The sequence below is a fragment of the Patella vulgata genome, chromosome 2 (genome assembly GCF_932274485.2).
Source record: "Patella vulgata chromosome 2, xgPatVulg1.2, whole genome shotgun sequence".
Taxonomy (NCBI): Eukaryota; Metazoa; Mollusca; class Gastropoda; family Patellidae; genus Patella; species Patella vulgata.
Window position 1 is genome coordinate 18,258,248 of NC_065880.2, and position 20,761 is coordinate 18,279,008.

Sequence of the window (20,761 nt, forward strand, 5' to 3'; positions counted from 1 at the left end):
GCAACTAGTTACATGTTTTTAGTATGCTTCTTCAATTTTGTGTATCTCAAAATTTTGGTGGTCAACCTCATACAAATTTTAGTGCAAAGACATGACCATTTGTTCCTCTGTTAGTGAAAAGCATTCAGCCCAACGAAAATTTGGGGAAAAGTTGGAGGTAGGCAAAGAGGCCAGAATTAACATTGAAGTCTGGGGAAATTAATGGTGGTCTGCCTCCCAATCTCCCAAAAAAGAGTTGTCTTCCCTTGCAGTCCAAACTTTGCTGGATAGCGAGACTTCTGTGGAGGTGGAGAGTGACAGCCTTAGCTACCAGACGCCATGCTCCTGAAGCAACGGCCGCGAGTTTTGAATTTTTCAGACCATTGATCGTGCCTTTGCCAGTCTTTACCACGTAATTGTACTCCATAGAATTGTACTCTATGTATTTCAATTACTACCGGTAAATGCCATTGAAACAATGTTTACCAAATGTTACATTAGTTTGGAATTTTTAACGGGGAATGGAAGAAACAATACAAGAATACTACACAGACAACACAATTTAGACGTCCTGACTCCATTGTTATTAGCAGGTGATGGAAAATGGCCCCGAAGATGTGATTCTTCCCCCTCGCTGCAATCTATCAAAATGAGTCAAAATCCCATCAAATTAGTGCGTGCGATGTCTCTTTTAAAACAAACAACGGTCTACATTAAAATCGTGCACTTTATTACACGACAGGGTGTGTGTGTGTGTGTTGTTGTTTTTTTTTGGGGGGGGGGGGGCTATCCGTCGAATCTTATTTTCAAGAGAATCTACAGATCTTGAAGATTTTGAATATAAAAGTCAAGGATCCCCCCCCCCCCCCAAAAAAAAACAACCCCAAAAACCCCAAAAAAACAAACTCCAGAAGAACATAGAGTCCACAATATATACATACTTGGTTAATGCTGACCAACCAGAGACACCGTCCTAATTACCTTGGAGGAAACCTAACTTAATTAAAGTAATGTAATTACGAAAGTGATCAAGGTTGATAAGGGTAATACTAATAACCTCATCCTAAATGGCATAGACCACTTTGCCTGAAATGAAAATACAACAAATTGATTTTAAAATGGATAACTTGTTGTTTCTGGGCCTTCATCAAGTAGACCCATCACAATAATAAATGTGAACAATATGGCTGGCTGTGTCTTTAAAGGTCCTAAAATACATTATCCAATAATATGCAAATTCAGACGAAATACAGACATAATGACATTATAATGACATTATTTCAGACCAAATGTTATGACGAACTCGGAAGTGTATATCACAGCAGGATTCTTGAGTTATTACCAAATGATCCTGCCAGTACATGATTCTGAAGAAAGGTTTTAATCTTCCCCACCCCAAATTACCTGCATTAGTATAGAATTTTTTTTTTCGGGGTTTTGATTTTTTAAATTTTGATTAAAATAGTATCTGTGATATGATAAAACCTTACGCATTTAGACTGTATACCAAATCACGTTACTTTTAGAAACATTCTGTTTTTTAATAAAACTAAAGACAATAACAGATAGACTACTATACTCTCATTCATTACCAATTTATTATTTCCCAATTTCATACACGTGACGCATTGTTATCATAACCCTTGTAAATTCGAGGTTAGTTTTATGACTGCTTCACCCCACAAGTTTGCTTTTATCCAAAGATTTAATATTTAATTTTTATTGAGAATCGGACATCACTAAATTGGTGAGAGATCAAATTTATAATAGAGTAGTCCAGTAGATATATAATGTAAATTATCCCATAATTAATTGTACTAATTAATGTAATATCACGATTATTGTCATGTACTATGGCTTGAAAATTCAATTCATTTCAGTACGCAGTATTCTTTCGAGAGACCATCCATATAATTGGTTGCCACTAACGTTGTTTAGTCTGGATGGTCGAATTCAGAAGCGTTTAAATTTGAAGAAAATATCAGGGTCTTTTTGTAAAATCAAAAAAAAAAAAATCAACCAGTGACCAGATTCTGACCTAGGGACCCTAATCACTGAAAAGATAAGGGTACTCCATTATAATATATAATTCTAAACAAAAAAAGCAACTGAAGTTGGGTCCTCCGGTTTCCTCCCACAAACGAATTATTGAAATAAAATTGAAATGTTAGTCCCGAAATGACCTAGGTTATGTCGGGTGGATGGTACACCCCCCCCACCCCCAACACACACACATACTCACCCCTCCCTCCCCTCCTCTCCCTCTCTCTCTCTCTCTCTCTCTCAGGGTTGACCAATACGAAAATCTCACCGAATCTTGTTAGCAAACAGACCTATGGTGACAGTCTGATTTTAAGAGTAGTCCAATGAGAAATTAAAATGAAACGATAGAGGAAAGATTGTGAACAGTCTTTCTGTAATATTATAAAATTAAGGTATATTCCAACCCTAATACATATCTGAACGATCATTTGCTTCCATGCAGGATTATTAAATTTGCATTCACCCGTCGTTCATCGGTTATGAGAAAAAAATATCAATCCTCTTTGTTGTTTTCCAAAAAAGCCAAACACATTGAAAGTGTTGGTAATAAATATCATTACAATGTACTTTAAAAAGACGAATGCAGAGTTAATCTCCATCCGACGTGATGGTAAGGGTATAAGTCTAGATTTTTACCTCGACTATAACAATATGTTTGTTTATTATTTACAAAAGTTGAATTTTGAACTTGGGTTCGAAAAACAAGAGTAGACCGCCTTGTCAAACAGCACATATTGGTCAAAAATATATTAAAATCTATCGTAATTTATGACCATGTATTGTCCACTGACGTCGCTACAACTTCCAACACCCATAACTTCGCCCAGAATAGAGTGTTTTGAATGAAATTTTCAATATAGTCATTTTTCATTATTTATTTTGGAACTATTGTGGCAAGAACGACCAGCTCTTAGTCTAAATCTTACATAAATCATATTAAAAGAAAACCCTTTCTGTTTTTATTTTTTGAAATTTAAATACTGAAATGACCGGTAGCTAAATCTCTATTCTTTGGAAACTAAAATGGTCGAAAATAGCCATAAAAACACATATTAATGTAATATGAGGGCATATAATTTACATTTACTTTTTAAAAAAATGATTGTAATTTCTAACCAGTTTTGTTCGTCAAATTAAAAGCGAACAGTCCATATGGAATGGCAGTCAGTCATGCCTGATAGTCCAGTCTACGATTTGACATTTCACTTACGTACTGACGTTTAGCGAGAGCATATAGTACACGTCGACGTGTACTGGTTTTAGCATTTGATATTAAGATCCCATATGTTTATGGCAAGATAACACCATCACTATTGAATGGAATGGATCAATAATCTGTGTTTGTAATGTCGAAGACTCAGGATAATATTGAGTTAAAGCTTTATGCCCTTTAATATAAATGTACACGCTCTGTGAGAAGAGTCAAAATCACAAAGAATCTCCGAATTACAGGTTCATTTCCTCAGACAAACTATCTATGGTATAGAAGAAAATTAAGAGAATGTTCCTTGCAGCAACATGAGCACCAGTGTCAAGATGAACCTGCAACTACCGTCCAGAAATATGGGCCCTTCGCAAAGTGTCCCTGAAGCGGAGGCGAGCTCTTCTTCGCGCAATTCCCGTAACAACTTAAAGAATTAACGAAGGCAAGGAATTGCTTGTCAGAAATTCATCTGTAATAAAGTAGGACGCTAAATCTCATTTCATTCGTTCATACATTCTCACATTCATCTGTAACAAAATGTAACTAATATATAGAAAAAAATATCGATAAAAGTTTGTTTAGATTGCTGATGTCCCCACACTGACGTTAAGACAGAGCGTATCTTTGATATGTGTTGTTACCCAAATATTTTGTACCGTGCAAGAATTGTATCCTTTATTTCAATTTAGATAAGGAGATATTAATTTTTATAGTTTTTTATTTTATCACCGATGATCAAATATATCATTATGCAAATAGTTTAACCATTCAACGATATTTCATAATTTATGCACTTCTAGTGCACTATAAAAGTTAAAATGTTTCCTTTATGAAGGTGGCGGGGGTGTGAATAATAAAGATATAGTTTATTCTTGTAGTCATTCTTGAAAATGCGGAAACAATTTAAGAAAATTTAAATAAGTAAGACAAAAAGAAACAAAAGTCCTGTAAATATCAGTTCTATTTGTTATTAAGCGTTCGTGCTATTATTTCAAGACTTTTCCACTACACTGGACTACTTAAATTTGTTATGCATGTGTTCTGTTATGAAATTCTCCCACTTCAAAGTAGTTGGGGGTGCTTTTACCTTTGTTCTATTGAATATAATATAATATAACGGACAAAAAAACAATACCAGTCAAAGAAAATAATTTTCTACATTACCCGTGACCTGAGTTAGGAAGCTGTAAAGACATCTAACAAACCCGGAAAAACTAAAGCAATACATGATGAATTTCTCTCAAAGTCACAACCGTTCGTTTGCCAAACGACCTTCGACCCAATAATTCGCGCGATTGAACCACTTACGGGGTCTAATTTACACAAAGGCAAATGTAATTGTAAATATTAACTGCAGAGATTTTTTTTTCATAAATCCCTCCTCTAAATATGCGAGCGGAAGCTATAAATACAGACACGATCACACAAAAGTTTTCAAGCTAGCTTAGTAAAGACATGAGGTACTCCACGACCAAGAAGACCATCATGGCCATATGGGCCGTGGTGGAGACACTATTATTCGGGGGGTTAATATTCGGCTGGGGATCTGTTGTTTTTGTTTTAAAAGATTCTGGTGTGTATTCCCATCTTTGTGATTCTAGAAGAGACATTGGTTTTTCTACTACAGCCCAAGAAATAAAAGGTTGTTCTGAGCAAGATTCGCGTTTATCGTTAGTGTTTGCTATAGATTCGGCTCTGTATGGTTTGGGATGTGCTGTGATTGGACACATTAATTATACATTTGGTACTCGAATAACTCGAATTATTTCAAGGTAAGACTTTGTTCTAACTAGATAGGTAATGATATAAAATATAATTAACGCACGCTTTCGATGAGAGAGAGAGAGAGAGATTAATGTCCACTCGACACAAACTAGGTCATTTCGGCACTAACATATTGTTTAGATTTTAGTTAGTCTTGAATTTCTAATGACGTTTGATCTCCATAATATCCCAATAAAAACAATTATGGCATAATATGGTAATAAATGCCCACTTCTACAGCGCCAAAACTCCACAAATATTGTGCTAGTAGCGCTTGACAAAACATATCTACATAAGGTCTTTAGCCCTCAGTTATAACTTGTTTGAAACAGATGAGTTTTTGAAAATTTCTTAAATGATAATAGTGACGTACGTGTATTGGCGTAGATTAATAGGCCATGAGTTCCACCTTATAGCAGTGTCTACTTTCAAATAAACGATAACCAAAATTTGCCATCCTGTAAATTGGTATGACCAATTGATTTACAGATTTCGATCGCAGATTTTTCTATTGAATTTAAGATTGAACGAGTTCACAAAGACATTTAGGAGCGGTGCCATTTACACATTTAAAAGTTAGAGTAAGGAGTTTTAAATCTATTCATGCAGAAACAGGGAGCCAATGTAGATCCTTTAGAATGGGTTTTATGTGGCTGATCTAGGAGATTTGGTAGAGTTCTGGAAGCGTTGTAGACACTAAAGTTGGCATTGTGGAAGATCTACAAGAAGGCTGTTGCATTAGTCGACGGGGGGGGGGGGGGGGGAAGAATTAAAGATCGGGCTAGGGATGAAGCTGAATCCTGAGTTAGATACTTCCTGATGTTACTGATGTTTTTTAAATGAAAGTAACATTTCTTCAAAAATCATCAATCTGTGGAATAAAAGATTAATTACTGTATAGTAAAACACCAATGTCTTGACTGTATAGCATTATTTTCGAGCTGCATGGAGAACGATTTTACTTGAGATGATGCAAACGATGATATAATATATAATTCTATAAATGTAAGATAACATCTTACGATAATTAATTTGTTCAAAAGAATAATCGTACACATCATTTGAAATTGATCATCTGAATATGAAATGACGTTTGGCCTTTATAATACCCCAGCGCCGTTTTGGCGTAAGATGAAGATTAAACAAAAATCTGGATGTAATTAGAAGTATTATTACCCAAATTAACTAACATAAAATATATTTATTTATGCTTATGTAAACGTGCTGAATAAAAACTCTACTTATTATATCCGTTATTCACAACCATAGTATGTTATATGCAGAATAATCACATACATGCATTTAACTCAATGGGGTTCGGATGTGGCCCACAATAGTTTTTCAAACAAAGGAAAACAATAAGATCACGTGTTTGTGTACACACAAATTGACCTACCACAAAATATAGGAAATCTGGTTATTTAGGGAATTTCCTTCAATTCAAAGGGTATAATTTTGTGTTCGAACTCCTGAAAATAAGAATATATACTTTGTCCCGTACATCCGCCATTATAACTGAATTCCAACTGTCAGGGGATCTGTTATGTGCACGCCAGTGTGTATACGGGACCTCGGTTTTCCGTCCCATCCAGCCGACTATCTCCACAAACGACACTGGATAATTGTATATCCTGTAGCTGACATCATAGGGGGCAGGTAAAGACAACAAGAATATGAATTATTTTATCATCCATATGGGGAAAGTCGTCAATTTAACCGTACAATCTATAAAAACAATGCGATTAGAATAGAAATTAAGGCAATGAAATCAAGTGAATGTAGGAAATAAATAATAAATTTAGATTTAAAGTGGTTATATCATTTTTTTAAAAGAAAATAAATATCATAAAACTTGTTGGCCCAGTACAAGATTTATATTTCTTCATTTTTGACCAATAAGTACATATCCTAAGAAAGATGGATATAACACATATTTAGAATAATTTTAAAAACAAAGAAAAAACATCCCACAATGTTTAGATTCATTAATTTATTAGATGTATAAATATATCAAACTTCAGTAGTTTTTCAATGGACATCATATTATAAATATCTGAAGACTGAATATTGCCTGTGTTTTCGTTAAGTAATCTGCATATGCCAGTACAATTTGGTCAAATTATTTGAAGCTAAGTTAGCATTAAAATCAGAGCTGTAAAGTAAATGAGATAGTTAAAAGAGGTCCTGGCGCTCATGTTAGTATAGATATAAATCAAATATATCGTAAAATCACCAGAGGCTAACATCCATTATGTACACATTGGTGGACATGTAAGGGAAAACTGCACAGTTGGATGCCTCCCCTTTAAAATTTTAACACTTGTGCGGGGTTAATAGTCTTTAAATGTCTCAATTCTTTAATTCTTTTATTTACAGTATTATTTTTATGACCGGAACATTGCTTATGGCATTTGAAAGTCAAAGTAAGTAATCTGCTTTTGAAAAGGCATAATATATAAAAGATCACCTTCTTTAGAATAATTATTTTATTATATTTTAATATATTGTTTTTGTTATTTCTTTTATTATCATTATTACGTAAAATTATTGTATAGAAATAATCCTATCATAGATTACGCCGCGGTGTCCAAATAAATTCTACAGATCCAAAAATATTTTAATCCTATTAATTTGTCCCCTTCAATTGATCTCAATGTCAATTGCATGTTTTAAAAACACCCCCACAATGTCAAAATGTTGACATACGTCTGATATAATTTAAACCTTAACTCGTATGACGGAAGATATGTAATTATAATATTACCGACGATTACATCGCTCGGGTTACAAATCAATCGAACATGCATTATGCAAGAGCTAAATCTGCCAATTGCATATCTTTCTTTAGGCCTGAAATGTTATCTAAATTATTAATTAGACATTAATTTACTTATCCAGACCATAATCAACTCTAGATGTCATCGCTAGCCTGCGATATTTTCTGAATTAGAATCCTATCTACTGCTTAACGCTCATTGATAATTAAATCAAGAAATGGATAATTGAGACATTTTTTTTATCGTACCGACTTTAGTAATGATGATCGAAGCTAGACCCAAAATTCAATCGCTAAAATCTCGGCTCAGAGTGGATCAATTTGACTGAAATTTTCAGCAAATTCACTTTACATACTGCCAGCTCTTTATCTAATCTTCCATAATGTATCTTTAATGCATCTTCGCCGAACAATTTTGTGTGTACCTTAAATTCGGGAATATCTTAGGTATTTCATAAAAAAAAACCCTCAGTTATCAGTCAGCGAACACAGTCAATGTTATTTGGTTTTTACATAGGAACTTGAATAAAGCGGAAGTCCAAAAATATAAAGTCAAACAAAACAATCCCACCACAAACGGTGAAGATAAAATAGATGTGATTTAGATTAATTTACGTTTACAAGAATGAAAAAGTTCAAACCGATGTTTTTAACTTAGTTACTAATAACCATGTTAACAAGATTTATGAAAGAAAGTGTACGTACGCTCGTATCTCATAAGTCGACGGAGATATTCGGTAAAACTTATAATTTTTTAAAATAGAAATAGTAACTATTTAGTATAGATCTTAAAAACGGAGACCACTCTTTAAGATACATCTAGATAACTGTTTTAAAATAGAAATAGTAACCTATTTGGATATATTTTTAATTATTATGAGTTGATTTGAACTTGTATTTACGTGTCGTTTGTTGAAGGTTTACCATGGTTGGTGTTTCCGGGTTTAGCTTGTTTAGGTATAGGAGGAATTCCACTCTTTATAACTAACGCTCAGGTATGTTTTTTTAAATAATTTATTTACTTTTAAAACATTTTGACACGTTTAAACTTTTAAAAATGTAAACAATATTCCAGGTTTCGTTTGTTTAGTGTTTTAAAATAAGTTAAAATACGTTTTGGATTTCAAGCCAGTGATTGTAGAAAAAGAAAGTTTTATTCAATAAACATTGCAGTTTTAGAAAATGTTAAATTTCTGAGATGAAATTTTAACATTGAGATAAGTGAGAAATTACGAAAAATGGTTTTTATTTTGTTGGTATACAAATATATTATACTGTTTTCAGATTGGAAAGCTCTTTGAAAGAGGGGGCCCAACGTTTGTTGCACTTTTATCAGGAGCAGTCAGTACCTCAGCTGTGGTAGAGCTTGTAGCAAAGGTAATGTTTTCTGATTGGTATTTTAGTTGAAGGTACATGAGTTTCCTACCCAGTGTGCACTAAAGGTCGCTCTTTTTAAAATGTTAGGTCTGTGAGAAATATAAGTCTCGTAAGTAAAACTATACTGAATGGTAAATTAAATTTTGATCATTATATCAAAGATACAGGACGTTCACGTTGGTGTTAAAAGTCTATGGACAATTACACACAAAATATTATCATTATAATTATGTTTCATAAATCGCACTATACAAAAACATAATGTTAATTGCCCCCACTGTGTCATGTTTACTAACTTGAAAACCGCATTTAATTTATTTAGATTGTTAATTACAATACAGGTATATGGGTCATGGAACTGACCCAAAGGTGAACACAAGACATATACTAGTACTTGTTATCTGACAACACTTCCTTATACTATCACCATAATACTATATTATAATCTCCTGAAATATAAATTTAATTGTTCTCTGTTTCAGATAGCCTATGAAAATGGGTTTGCGATGAAACATTTCTACCTGTTGTTAACAGGTTTATACAGCATGACTTTCGTGTCCACCTTCTTCTTTCTCCCCAAGGATTTTATCACTAAACCCACCGAAACACTGTTTGATAAAACATCTAACAAGAAAGAACAGATTACTGGCATCAGTTATATTTATTCCCCAGAGTTTGAATATTACCAGATATATAACGGAAACAAAGGTAGACAGTATCTTGTGAAATATTGAGAAAAAAATGACCGGCGTCTTCCGAGAGTTCGGAAAATACATGTATAATATCATTTTCCATCTGGGATGATTGATCCCCCCAATCTGTTTGGATGATAGTAGTCAGGATGTCTGAGCAGTGGATTAACATAAAACCTCGTTTGTCGATATTCAAACTTGAATCTCAAATGTCTCCAAAACACACATAAATTTGATTAAATAGGTTATCTAAATCGAAGTTAAGATATCATCAATGAATATGCCTGAGCAGTGGATTCACATAAAAATGTTCTGTTTTTTTTTTGGTTTTTTTTTGATATTGGCGAATGGCGAAAAACGAGCTAGTCGTTTTTCGATATTCAAACCAGTCTAAAACACAGATCCTATTTCGTTTCGTTTTTTATAGTTCAAAATTTCGTTTTACTTGTCTTCACAACAGTAGAGTTGTTATATAACATTCTAGTTGATGTGATGAATTAGCCAATGAAACGGTCTGTTACGGCAATAGTGGGTAAACCCATAGAAACGTCAACGCTGATTGATTAATCAATGTCTGACGTCAGAGGGTCAAAAGCCGCTCGCATGACCCCTGACGCGACCTCCTAGTACAATTGATCAGATCGTCATGTAGTGTAGGCCATCGAAAGTATAAAAAACGAAACGAAATTAGATCTGTATTTTAATCAGACTGTATTCAAACTTGAATCTCAAAAATCCAGATTTGATGGATGTACAGCAACAAAATGTCTCCAAATTACATTTGATTAAATACGTTTTCTAGAACGAACTAAAGATATCATAAATGAGGATGCCTGAGCAGTAGATTCACATAAAAACTGCACTTTCAGAAGCGGTCATTTGAATCATGTTTACCGAAAATGAGATTAGACCGCACTTGTCCACTCTTATTCGAAAGAAAATATCAAAAACTACATATGTGACAACTTTCACCTGACATGAATGGGTTTTTTTTACGGAAAATCAAATTAATCAGAGAGGTTATAAAGACTGTGTAACAGGCAGGATTTTTGATTAAGAATTATAACAATAATTAGAACTGATATATTCTAGAAATTAAACTGCATATACGGCGTACAATAATTATTGCAATTTTAACAAACAATCCTGAACGATTCACATATTTTTACTGCCATCTTTCTATTTTCAGGACAGCGGTACACGAGCAACAATAAACCCCTGGCTATAGAATATGATGTAGAAATATCTAAAAGTTTACCTTCATTAAAACAATGTTTAGTGTCTCAAGAATATATATTACAAGTTTATTGGTTTTCTGTACTACAGTTACAATATTTCTACTTTTTATCATCTATGAACCCCTGGTTATCAGAATTATTCCATGGCGATCAGAAACAAGGTAAGTATAAAGCTAGATTGAAAGATGATATTTATAAAATAGTTGTCATATTTCCGAGTATCTAAATTGGCGAGAGGGATCACGGTGGCTAAGTGGGTAAGACGTTGGCTCGCTAGCCTGGAGGTCGGGTGTTCGATGACTGCATTGGCCTAGAAAGTTCATCCAGATTTTCCGGCGTGGTTCTCCATTGTCAGTTAAGCATGATGGAGGGCCTGGCAAAGACAGCTGTCTAGTCGTTCGGGTGGGACGAAAAACCGAGGTCCCTTGTACACATTGGCGTGTACGTAAAAGATCCATTGACAGTTGGAATTCGATATAAAAGTAGGCTGCAATACCGCTGTCCGGGCAAAATTTCCCTCATAGCACACTGTATGGCGTATGCCCATCTTCATTAGCCCAGTTAGGAACAGAACAGTAGGATGTTAAACCCCATTTCATTTCATTTTATTGAATTTCTAAATTGACTACTGAATTAAAGATGCATTCTGTAAGAGCCAAATCTGCCTAATGCATCTAGGCGCATGCCAAGCCCACAATCTTCTCTATAGACCATCGGATGCTTTTGGCGGTTAATAATTTAATTTAAAAATATAAAATCGTGACTTTGTTTATTATCCTAATAAGTAAGCAATGATAATCTAGACTACATTGTTCTTCAAACGTCAATAACTCGTCCCAGAATGAAGTAATTTGATTATCTATTCTTATTTCATTATCTAGATTTTTATTTATTATAGCTAGAACTGTCAGATCTTTTTCCAAATCTTGCATAATGCATCTTTAAGTAACATCTAGAAAATTGTGTCCTATATATATGGAGCGAAATTCAAGACATAATCTTAACTTTTAACCTTGTAATGTGTATCTAATATAAAAACTTCCATGCATATAACGTATTACATACATGCCGTTGTAGATTGGCTATTTACATATGTAAAAATGCTAATAAATAGCTTATTGCTTTTAAACATAGCAGTTGATTAAAACAACTAACTAAATGTACCATTTTTTTTATCTTCAGTGAGTTATTATACCAACGCTCTACTATACCTAATGATGGGCAATTTCATTCTTTCGCCGATAGTTGGTGCACTTTATGATTGGTTCAAACATTATTTTGAGGGTAAGGAGAAGTATAATACTATAATAAGTTCTCAATCTTTATATGTAGTGAAATGCTATACGTATGTACTGTAAAGATTTGGAATTATGAAATTATATATGTAGATGTTTTGGTTTTTGTTATAGGAAGTCTATCTAAGAAACGGAGAGAATTGATGCCAGCCGTTATACCTCTGATGTGTGGGAGTCTAGCGGGAGTTACACTTGCTATTTTAGTTTCCATACCAAGTACCTCAGCCACCCTAATACCAACCTTTAGTGTATTGGTCGTATTCCGTTCTTTTGTTTATAGTTCACCTACATCAGTATTCAGTGCCATGTAAGATTTTTTAAAACAATGTATTATTCGGTCAAAATTACCTTCTGACCGTAATAGAGTTAGTTTTTAACGGATGTTTTTCAAATTTGGTATGAAGCATTGTCCTCATGAGAGGACGAACCCATCGATATTCAGCATTCTGCGGCCTTCCGTTCTCGAGTTATCCTCGCTTCACCGAAAACACTCGTCAATGTGATTGAGGCTACAGTTAATATATTTTTTTTCAAATTAGGTGTGTAGCATTGTGGTCACGAGTAGACGATATTCAGCTTTCCGTTACCTTCCGTTCCCGAGTAACACGTCCTTTTCCGAAAACCGCGTGATCCCGATAGCGGCTATATATATTCTTTAATGAATTTGTTTCGACTTCAGTGAGAATCATTTAGGTCATGAGAGAACGAACGCTATCAATATTCTTTCGTTCCAAAGTTACGTTCCTTTTTTCGAAAACCTTGTAAAATTTGGTTGACATCCAATGCTGCTGTCTATATGGCTATCGCTTTATGGAGACAGCTGTGTATCAGTTTGATACTGATATGCACAGTAACCCCATATCTCCGAGAACTCAGTCTCCCTATTCGGTCCATTACGGTATTTATAACGTTCCTCTTTAAGACTTTTATAAATTGCTGATAATGGACTATTTCATATTAATAAATTTTCATATTTTTCCAGATTTCCTAGTCAGTACTTTGGTTCATTATTTGGTATAATGATAGTGTCGGGTGGTATTTTAGGATTGTTTCAATTCGCGTTATTTACATGGTCAGAAGCTACAAGTTTCTTACGGGTGAGTGTTTCACTTTGAACAGATATCGCAATTGCGTGCCAATAGTGTTGAAAACCGCATTGAAGCCACATGATTTTTTTGTCATTCAAGGGGGCTCAAACACTATACCTATGACGCACTTTGCGTCCCCTTCGCTTGTCCCCTGTATTTAAAATAAACAAAAACCCGACAGTTAATAAACGAGGATTATAGAATGTGGAAGTAAAATAAATGTTATCTTAATGGTTGAGCACTTTTATTTATTTATTTAAAGGTAAACCATTTTCTACTAGCAGTGATTTCAACAACTTTTATTCATCCATTATTACAATGGCGAAGTTGTCGAAAAGCCGAACAGAATGTGACAAACAATAACAACAAGAAAGAGACAACGGCTAACGACTGCCAACACCCGCCATCTTTATCAGCACCATCAACATAATAAACATATGAACCAACATATTATATCTACCCTTGTAAATGAATGTAAATAAAATGTGGTAAAAGTCCTTTAATGATGTAAATTCTGTGTTCAATTTATGTCACTTGTAGTATACGTCTACAAATACATCAATCCCAGTTGATGAGAATACTTGTTATACTAATACTAAACAGCAAAATAAACGTCAGTACGATTTCAAAATCAGAGAGGCACTTTAATCAAATCATTCTAGAAAACGACTTACTAAATGGATCAAAGCAATTTTATGTGAACAGTATATTGACACATTAGTGATCAATTCATCACAATTCCAAGATATTACGAGAAGGTTTAGATTCTGTACACAGTCTATACATCGGTATCTTGGTGTCCACCGCGAGTGTCAATAACAGCAGCGAAGCGTCTGTGCATGGAGTGGAGTAGGAAAGCCTGGCGCAATCCATCGGCTGTGTTTGGTCTCGGTAAGACGTTAATAAGTCTCCTCTGAATTTCACCCCAAAGATGTTGCAATCGGGTTTAAGTCCGGACTAAGGGATGGCCAGTGCATAACGTTGACACCGTTCTGCTGTAGAAAGTCCCGGGTAACTCTGGCGGTGTGGAAACGGGCGGTAAGTCATGCTGGAAAACCTTGTTTCGATGACGTACGAAATGTGGTATGACGTGGGGTCTGAGAGCTTGATCGATGTAGCGCACTGCTGTGATGCCGCCTCCCTTCCATGAACCGAGATTTTGGAACACCCCAGGACCATCTCTCTGGTTCAGGCCGATTCAACCCATTATACTTGGACCTCCTCGTGAGTCTTGTTCCATGACATATTGGCAGAATAACGCTGGCCATGACGACTCCATATTTTGGTCCTGCCATCTGCAGTTGATACGCAATACCGACTCACATCTGTGAACACAACAGTTCTCCATTGTCTGTGTCGCCAGTTCTGGTGTTGGTGGGCAAACTGTAGATGTTCACGTCGATGGTGAGGGGTGAGGATCGGTCCACGGTAAGGTCTACGGCAATGGATGTTCTCTCTGGTGAGACGTTGGCGCACTGTATCGGTACTGATAGGTCTTCCGTGTGTTCCCACTGTCTGACGTGCTGTCTCAGATGCCTGTGTGAAGGGATTCTGCACGTGCTGTCGCACAATATGACGGCCTTGTTGCCTTGTGGTAACCCTTGGACTACCAGTTTGGGGGCGATCGTCCGTAGTGTTGGTGGCCCGGAAGCGTTGCTGAAGCCTGTAGATGGTCCGAACATTGACCTGGAAGTGATTGGCAACGACTTGGGCAGTGTGGCCAGCGTCGAGTCTTCCAAGCGCCTGGTTCCTCTGAGCTGTCGTGAGTCGTGGCATGCTGCTGACGTTGTAGTGTGAATGATTCAACCAGGTATGGGGGTGCATTTTTATAGGGTTGGTCCCGGTGAAAAGCACGTGCAGCATGAGTTCCATGAATATCATGGAGAACACATTACCATCTCAGAAGTCAGGTTGCGTTTTTGAGAACATTTCCTAGGTTCAATTCTGTGTTTGGGAAGGAGCCCTATTGCTCAGGTAAAGTTGGAGATGTGGACACAAATATACAATAAAATATTTGGCAAGTTTTATGCAATGCGTCTATTCAGAGTAACATACCAACCTGACGTTTCTTTTGCTGCTTAGTATATTAATTTGGTGGGGTTACTTGTCATAGACATAACAGAGGGAGAAACAGTCAGATCTTCGGTTTAACGTCCTACTTTTCTGCACCAACTGGGATATAAGACAGGCATACGCCATATGTACAGTGTACTAAGAGGGATATTTTACCCCGGACAACGGCGAAATGTGTACACGAGACCTAGGTTTTTAAGGGCTAATCCCGATAATTTTTGGAGAATAAAACTGCTTAATTTTGTGTTAAAGTCCCTTAAAATCCTCTAGCTAAGGGCCGAGCAACAACTCAATATTTGTGATACGTTTTCAAACGACTTAAACCGGTCAGTCTTCATCTGGAAATGGACACCGGTGTCCCAAGCTATACTATGCGCTCTCTGGATAAAACTAGACATTTTTTTTATAAAAATAATGTGTAGGTGAAATTTACTTTTCGTTATCAAGTACAGCATGTTGGTCATTCACTGTATAGACCGGAATCGATTATCAGGTCAACCAACGAAAAAATTGACCAGAAATCTTAAAAGGGTTACGTGTCCAGATAAACAGTTATGACGTTCACGTCCAAACGACTCAGTATTTTGAGCTGGAATTTTGAGGCAAGGTAAATACACCATTCCTCTATATTTTGGCGCTTAAATTTCATACGTACTCGGACTTTTATTTTTGAGACTGTTCAAATCGGGATAGTCCCTTTAAGTCCCATCTGAACGACTAGATAGCTGTCCTTGCCAGCTTTCCTGCCTCACTGACAAGGGGGGGGGGGGGGGCACGAAGGAAAATCTGGATAAATTTTCTTGGCGAATGCAGGGATCGAACACCCGACCTCCAGACTAGCGAGCCAGCGTCTTACCCACTTAGCCACAATGACCCCCCCCCCCCCCCACGGCACCACGAACTCCTCTTATACCAAAGTCTTCACGGGACCTCAGTTTTTCATCCCATCCGAACAACTAGACGCTGTTCGTGACAGACTCCACATTCTCCGCCACTGGCAAATGGAAACCACGCTTGAAAATCCCGGGGAACATTCTCATAACAAAATCACAACATAATTTAGACGATGTCTAACCTGCCCGAACAATCATAATCCATATAGGCTTACGGTGTGTTTTCATTATCTTTCAATGTCCAGCTATTTCGTTCATATGGCTTCCTTGTAGTCAAATTTAGCTCTTTAATAATGTATCTTTAATATCTCGAAATAAATTATACTATTAGGTCTACTGTGTACTACTGTACTTTATATAAGGTAGGTCTATCAGTTTACTTTTTAAACTGATGAAGATTAAATACCAATCGAGCCAAACTGTGTACTATACCAAGTCGTTGTGACGTATATTTATATTAGTAATGTTGTCAGACATATCCGGTCGAAACAGGTACATGGATCCAAAACATTTTTAATTTTTCCGGGTTCAGTAAAGTAGGTAGTTTATATAACACAAAATGACGCATCATCTATTGCTATGAAATTGATTTATATTCAATTATTTTTTAAAATATTGTAATTTCTAATCAATTTATTCGGTTAAACATACATTATGCAAGAGCTAAATCTGCCTATTGCAGGTCTTTCTTTATGCCTAAAATGTTATATTAACTATTAAATAGACATTTATTAACAAGAGAGAGAGAGAGAGAAAACAGACCTATGGTGACAGTCTGATATTAAGAGGAGTGTAGGGAGAAATTAAAACGAAACGATAGAGGAAAGAGTGTGAACAGTCTTTCTGTAATATTATAAAATTAAGGTATATCCCAACTCTAATACATATCTGAACGATTATTTGTTTCATGCAGGATTATTAAATTTGCATTCACCCGTCCTTTATCGGTTATGAGGGGGGTTGGATGGCCGAATGGTTAGCATGCGCGCGCTCTATCATAAGGCCTGTCATTGAGTCAACTAGCGTCGTTTCGAATCCCCGGTTGTAGGTCCAAGGAGTAGGGTCGCCTGTCCAACCTCGTGGGTTTTCTCGGGGTCCTCCGGTTTCCTCCCACTGATAAAGACCCCTACGCGCAAGCGAAACAATGAAATAAAATTAAACCATATGTTAGTTCCGAAATGACCTAGTTTGTGTCGAGTTGGCGTTAAACTCTCTCTATCTCTCTCTCTCTCTCAATCCTCTTTGTTGTTTTCCAAATAAAGCCAAACACATTGAAAGTGTTGGTAATAAATATCATTACAGTGTACTTTAAAAAAGACGAATGCAGCGTTAATCTCCATCCGACGTGATGGTAAGGGTATAAGTCTAGATTTTTACCTCGACTATAACAATATGTTTGTTTATTATTTACAAAAGTTGAAGTTTGAACTTAGATTCGAAAAACAAGAGTAGACCGCCTTGTCAAACAGCACATATTGGTCAAAAATATATTAAAATCTATCGTAATTTATGACCATGTATTGTCCACTGACGTTGCTACAGCGTCCAACACCCATAATTTCGCTCAGAATATAGTGTTTTGAATGAAATTTTCAACATAGTCATTTTTAATTATCTATTTTGGAACTATGGTGGCAAGAACGACCAGCTCTTAGTCTAAATCTTACATAATGCATCTTAAAGAAAACCCTTTCTGTTTTTATTTTTTGAAATTTAAATACGGAAAATGACCGGTAGCTAAATCTCTATTCTTTGGAACCTAAAATGGTCGAAAATAGCCAAAAAAAACACATATTAATGTAATATGAGGGCATATTATTTACATCCACTTTTAAAAAAAATTATTGTAATTTCTAACAGTTTTGTTCGTCGAAATAAGCGAACAGTCCATATGGAATGGCAGTCAGTCGCGCCTGATAGTCCAGTCTACGATTTGACATTTCACTTACTTACAGACGTTTAGCAAGAGCATAGAGTACACGTCGGCGTGTACTGGTTTTGGCATTTGATATCAAGATCTCATTTGTTTACGGCAAGATAACACCATCACTTTTGATTGGAATGGATCAATAATCTGGGTTTGTAATGTTGAAGACTCAGGATAATATTGAGTTAAAGCTATGCCCTTTAATATATGTACACGCTCTGTGAGAAGAGTCAAGATCACAAAGAATCTCCGAATTGCAGGTTCATTTCCTCAGACAAACTACCTATGGTATAGAAGAAAACTAAAGAGAATGCTCCTAGCAGCATCATGATCACCAGTGCCAAGTTGTACCTGCAGCTAGCGCCCTCAAATATGGACCTTTCGCAAAGTGTCTCTGAAGGCAACGAATTGCGTGCCAGAAATTCATCTGTAATAAAGCAGGACATTAAATCTCATTTCATTCGTTCATTCATTCATCTGTAACACATGTAACTAATATAGAAAAACATACCGATAAAAGTTTGTTTAGATTGTTGATGTCCCCACACTGACGTTAAGACAACAGAGCGTATCTATAATATTACCCAAAAATTTTGTACCGTGCAAGAATTGTATCCTGTATTTCAGTTTAGATAAGGAGATATTAATTTGTATAGCTTTTTATTTTATCACCGATGATCAAATATATACGGTGGCTGATAAGGGACATGAAAAATAATATAATTTTATTTTTTTTAATATTCACCCAAGTCAATTTTAATATAATTTGTTTTTTATAATTTCCCCCCAAGTCAATTTTAATTTGCACCAAAGTCAATTTTAATATAATTTGTTTTTTATAATTTTCACCCAAGTCAATTTTAATATAACTTGTTTTTTTATAATTTTCACCCAAGTCAATTTTGATATAATTTGTTTTTTAGAATTTTCACCCAAGTCAATTTTAATTTCCACCCAAGTCATTTGTAATTTAATTTGTTTTTTATAATTTTAATTTCCACCCAAGTCATTTGTAATTTAATTTGTTTTTTATAATTTTAATTTCCACCCAAGTCAATTTTAATTTTCACCCAAGTCAATTTTAATTTTCACCCAAGTCATTTGTAATATAATTTCAATTCTGTTGAATTTCCACCCATTGCGTGATGTCATCTCAATTAGCCTCGTTTCCAAAACACTAATTTTCGCCCGCCATTGGGAAAATAAACGTGCAGGGCTCGACACAATCTTAGTCGGGATCTGAAAGTGAAACGTATTGAAATAAAATGAAATGGGGGTTTAACGTCCTACTGAATGCAGTATGCCAGAAGGGAAATTTTCCTCTGTCAGCGGCACGACATGAAAATTCAACTGTCAAGAGTTATTTTACATGCTCGCCAATGTACTAGGGGCCTGGGCCCTTATTCACGAAAACTTAAACTAAGATACAATCGAAATTTTAAGAAATACTGCAATTCGATTGGCTGACCAATATGCAAATTGGATATATGCAAATTGATTTTACTGGTCAGCCAATCGAATTGCAGTATTTCTTAAAATTTCGATTGTATCTTAGTTTAAGTTTTTGTGAATAAGGGCCCCGGGTATTGATATAAGCATGCACCCATCATAGACAACGCTATCGAACATCCAGACATAGAATTCAGCGCAGTTTGTTAGAAAGAAATAACAAAAAACAACTTGGCCTATGTGCACTAATGAATGATGGGTCACACGCATGGTTCTTGACCTTACTACTGGAAACAAACACAGATAGCTTTGCCATGAAGTCAAAGGGCCTCTTTTCTTACAGGACACAGAGGGTCTCTTTTCTTGGACTTGGGGCACTTCAACTGGATTTGGTGCTTCCTTTCAGTTTAATTTTTGGATATTTTCAAAAAAAGGTTTATTACACTTTCCAATATAGGCCTATTTATATAGCAAATCTCCCCAGGGCGGTTCTCGCAAGATACTTGAATCTATATTTTGGTGGGTAACATTCACTCGACACAAATTAGGTCATTTCAGGACTATAATACGACTCTTTCATTTCAATAGTCAGTTTGTGCGTAGTGGTCTTTAATAATGGAAGGAAACTAGAGTACTGGACGAACAACCCTACTCCTTGCCACATACGAGCCGGAAATCGAAACCACGCCACTTGAATTATGATGCAATGCACACACGTTAACTATTTGCCCCTCCCCCCTTTTTCAATTCTGAAAATTTAAGGAAAGTCAAGATTTCTTCCCTTTGATTTAGAGATCTTGTGATAATTTCAGTCCATAAAGTATAAATCAAATGTAATAACAGGCCTCATTTCTGGCTCTGATACGTTGACAGGCCTGCTTGGGTTCACATCAAATATCTATTTGATATAAGGTAAAACATAATCTATTACAATCTGATACATGTAATTACAGAATGAGAAAA

General features: G+C 35.7%; 1 protein-coding gene across 2 annotated transcripts; it reads left to right on the top strand.

The window, feature by feature from the left end:
* Positions 1-4,632: 4,632 nt before the first annotated feature.
* LOC126811812 (equilibrative nucleobase transporter 1) lies at positions 4,633-13,959 on the top strand. Of its 2 annotated transcripts, XM_050537735.2 has the most exons (10): positions 4,633-4,998; positions 7,367-7,413; positions 8,685-8,761; positions 9,051-9,143; positions 9,626-9,851; positions 11,025-11,234; positions 12,256-12,357; positions 12,483-12,675; positions 13,351-13,465; positions 13,719-13,959. In XM_050537735.2, exons 1-10 carry the CDS (start codon positions 4,682-4,684, stop codon positions 13,884-13,886), a joined length of 1,548 nt encoding a protein of 515 aa, XP_050393692.1. In that variant the 5' UTR covers positions 4,633-4,681; the 3' UTR covers positions 13,887-13,959. The 2 variants fall into 2 exon arrangements, with proteins under 2 accessions (XP_050393692.1, XP_050393693.1); XM_050537736.2 differs by lacking the exons at positions 4,633-4,998; positions 7,367-7,413 and adding an exon at positions 8,409-8,503.
* Positions 13,960-20,761: the final 6,802 nt, after the last annotated feature.

Bases quoted from the DNA above. Each gene is read 5' to 3' on its own strand.
- LOC126811812 (XM_050537735.2), top strand. From the start codon at position 4,682: ATGAGGTACTCCACGACCAAGAAGACCATCATGGCCATATGGGCCGTG. The intron at 9,144-9,625 runs GTAATGTTTTCT...TCTCTGTTTCAG, and splicing joins TGGTAGAGCTTGTAGCAAAG to ATAGCCTATGAAAATGGGTT. The intron at 12,676-13,350 runs GTAAGATTTTTT...ATATTTTTCCAG, and splicing joins ACATCAGTATTCAGTGCCAT to ATTTCCTAGTCAGTACTTTG.